The following is a 2,254-nucleotide window of genomic DNA, read 5'->3' on the forward strand; positions in this document are numbered from 1 at the left end:
GTCATGTTGTATGTTTTTATTGTCAAATTTGTAATTAATTAATGATACATAAAAGAGATAAAATAAGTGAAGGAATGAGAGAGACAAAAAAAAGAAGAGAGAAGAGGAGAGAACTCTTTAATTTAAAAAAAAAAAGATTTGATTTCAATTGTAACAATAGAGTGATGTGACACATTTTGATTATAAAATTAATAATATAATATAATAGATAAGTTATTCATTTTAATAGAGATTTCAAGTCCTTTGATAGTGATCCAGTAAACCATTCAAATTCATTTTTTAAATGGTTATTTTTGCTAATGGGACCATATCTAATTAAACGAATGAACACGTAATCAAAATTAAATCCTTTAATCAAATAGTAATCTCTCGCTACTTGACTTGAAAGGGAAAATTCACCTTATTCTTTTTAGTGTCGGGTTTGCCGGAAAATTTTGCGGATTGGCCAGCCAAGTAGTCGAGAACCTGCCAAAATGCAGTTTGCCCCAATTCAGTGCAGTTTTTCCAGTAAAAAATGGCCAAATTCCATGCCCTAACTCTCCATTCTTGAAATGTTTTGTCAATGTCGTTTTCATGTCTTGACACATAAGGCCGCAACACAAAATTATACACATATCCCGTTCCCTGCATTAACCGACATTTACATTATATCCAATTATATCAACTATGAACTTCACCTTTCTTAATCATTTATATTAAATAAAAATAAATAAATGAATAAAAAGAGTTGCCAAATGAGTCATTGTACCTTAGTCTTAGGATACCATAGGTAGATAAAAAGTGCAAGCTTCAGCTCATCGTACAATGGAAACCTTCATAAATATAACGCGTTATTGCTAATCTAATGCAAAATTATAAATCATAATTCAACAATATGAAAATTAAAAATAAAAAAGTTAAACACTATTACACTAACCATCCAACAACTACATCTGCAAGTTTTTCCAGCACAGTAAACATTGCAACAATGATCCTGCAAAATTGATGGTGCAAAAGGGGCATAAATTATAGGTACCAACTACAAAAAGAAAAATACCAACAATTACATGTCCACATTCGATTACTCATCAACATGAATATTTGCAAAGTATCAAACTATGATTAGAAGAGATAAGACGTGTTCCCCAATTTTCGCCTTTTTAAATCCCTTTTCTCTGTTATTCTTTATCTCTTGCTTGCAAGAAAAGGCTTCTAACTTCTAAGACACTTGTTTGTATCATACCAATTACAAAATTGGTACAAGGCCTAACATGCTACGCAAATCCATGATGGTGCACATGGTCTATCCTTCTTTTTAAAGATATTAAATCCCCTTTGAATATTACAAAAGAAGATCCCTTCTATAGGGCTTTATTTTTTTAATAATTAAGGCTTATACCCACTTCTTCTCCACTACAACCAATCCTGTCATTATTATCCCTAACCTTGTAAATTATATAATAATGATGATATCAGTAACTCGTGAATTATAACAACCATTTCAGAAGGGTAAGGTAGGTTGTAATACCAGTATTGGCACCAGAATCGAAGTTCCTCGTTGTCAACCCTGTTCTTCTCCACAGTTTTGTAGCATTCAAATCCAGGATATGCATACCCCAGAAGCAATCTTCAATCCAAAACAAATACAAGATATTAGTAACAATAATAATAATCATAAAGATATAAACTGAAAACAGAGCAAGAAACAACATATGTATGTACTTACATAAGACACCTTGTAAGGAAATCCCCCAACATAATCAAATAGAAACTAACTCTGAAACAAAAAGCAAGCAATTCCGAATCGTCAACGGAGCTTTGTCTGAGAACTTAGAAAAACAAAGATTCTTGTGCTAATAACTATAATGATATCTTCTCCAAAAGAAAAACAAAGAAAGAAACATTACCTGTGGCTTTATACAAACCCACGACTGGGTTCACGTTTTGACAGAGTCAGAGGAAAATCGAAGTTGAAACCGCAACCGCCAAAGAAAATGGACTTGGTTGAGACTTTTAAACACCCTTTGGAGAATGGGATGGGGCCGTTTGATTAAATTAAATTATTTTAATTCTGCAGGAGAAAGAATCACGCGGTGATGATGCTATTGCTAACTCTGAAGCACAATGATGATGAAGAAGCTCTTGGATTCGAGACACCAAAAACATTGACACATGCCATATTTATTGGAACAAAAGACATGTATATACGCGACCCCACCATCAAAATGTTTTTTCGCTTTAACTTTAATTTAAGAATTTTACTTTTTTTTTTTTT

General features: G+C 32.4%; 1 protein-coding gene across 2 annotated transcripts in view; it reads right to left on the reverse strand.

The window, feature by feature from the left end:
• LOC107604668 (putative HVA22-like protein g) overlaps window positions 1–2,148 on the reverse strand; it is a 3,108-nt gene extending 960 nt beyond the window's left edge. The window contains exons 1-6 of one of the 2 annotated variants that reach the window (XM_016306306.2): window positions 1,887–2,148; window positions 1,706–1,756; window positions 1,508–1,606; window positions 917–973; window positions 749–812; window positions 400–624 (exon numbers count right to left, since the gene is read on the reverse strand). In XM_016306306.2, the coding sequence (XP_016161792.1) occupies window positions 400–624; window positions 749–812; window positions 917–973; window positions 1,508–1,606; window positions 1,706–1,737 (477 nt within the window). In that variant the 5' untranslated portion in view covers window positions 1,738–1,756; window positions 1,887–2,148. The other variant, XM_021104614.1, reaches the window with a different exon arrangement.

Source organism: Arachis ipaensis, chromosome B06 (assembly GCF_000816755.2).
Source record: "Arachis ipaensis cultivar K30076 chromosome B06, Araip1.1, whole genome shotgun sequence".
Lineage (NCBI taxonomy): Eukaryota > Viridiplantae > Streptophyta > Magnoliopsida > Fabales > Fabaceae > Arachis > Arachis ipaensis.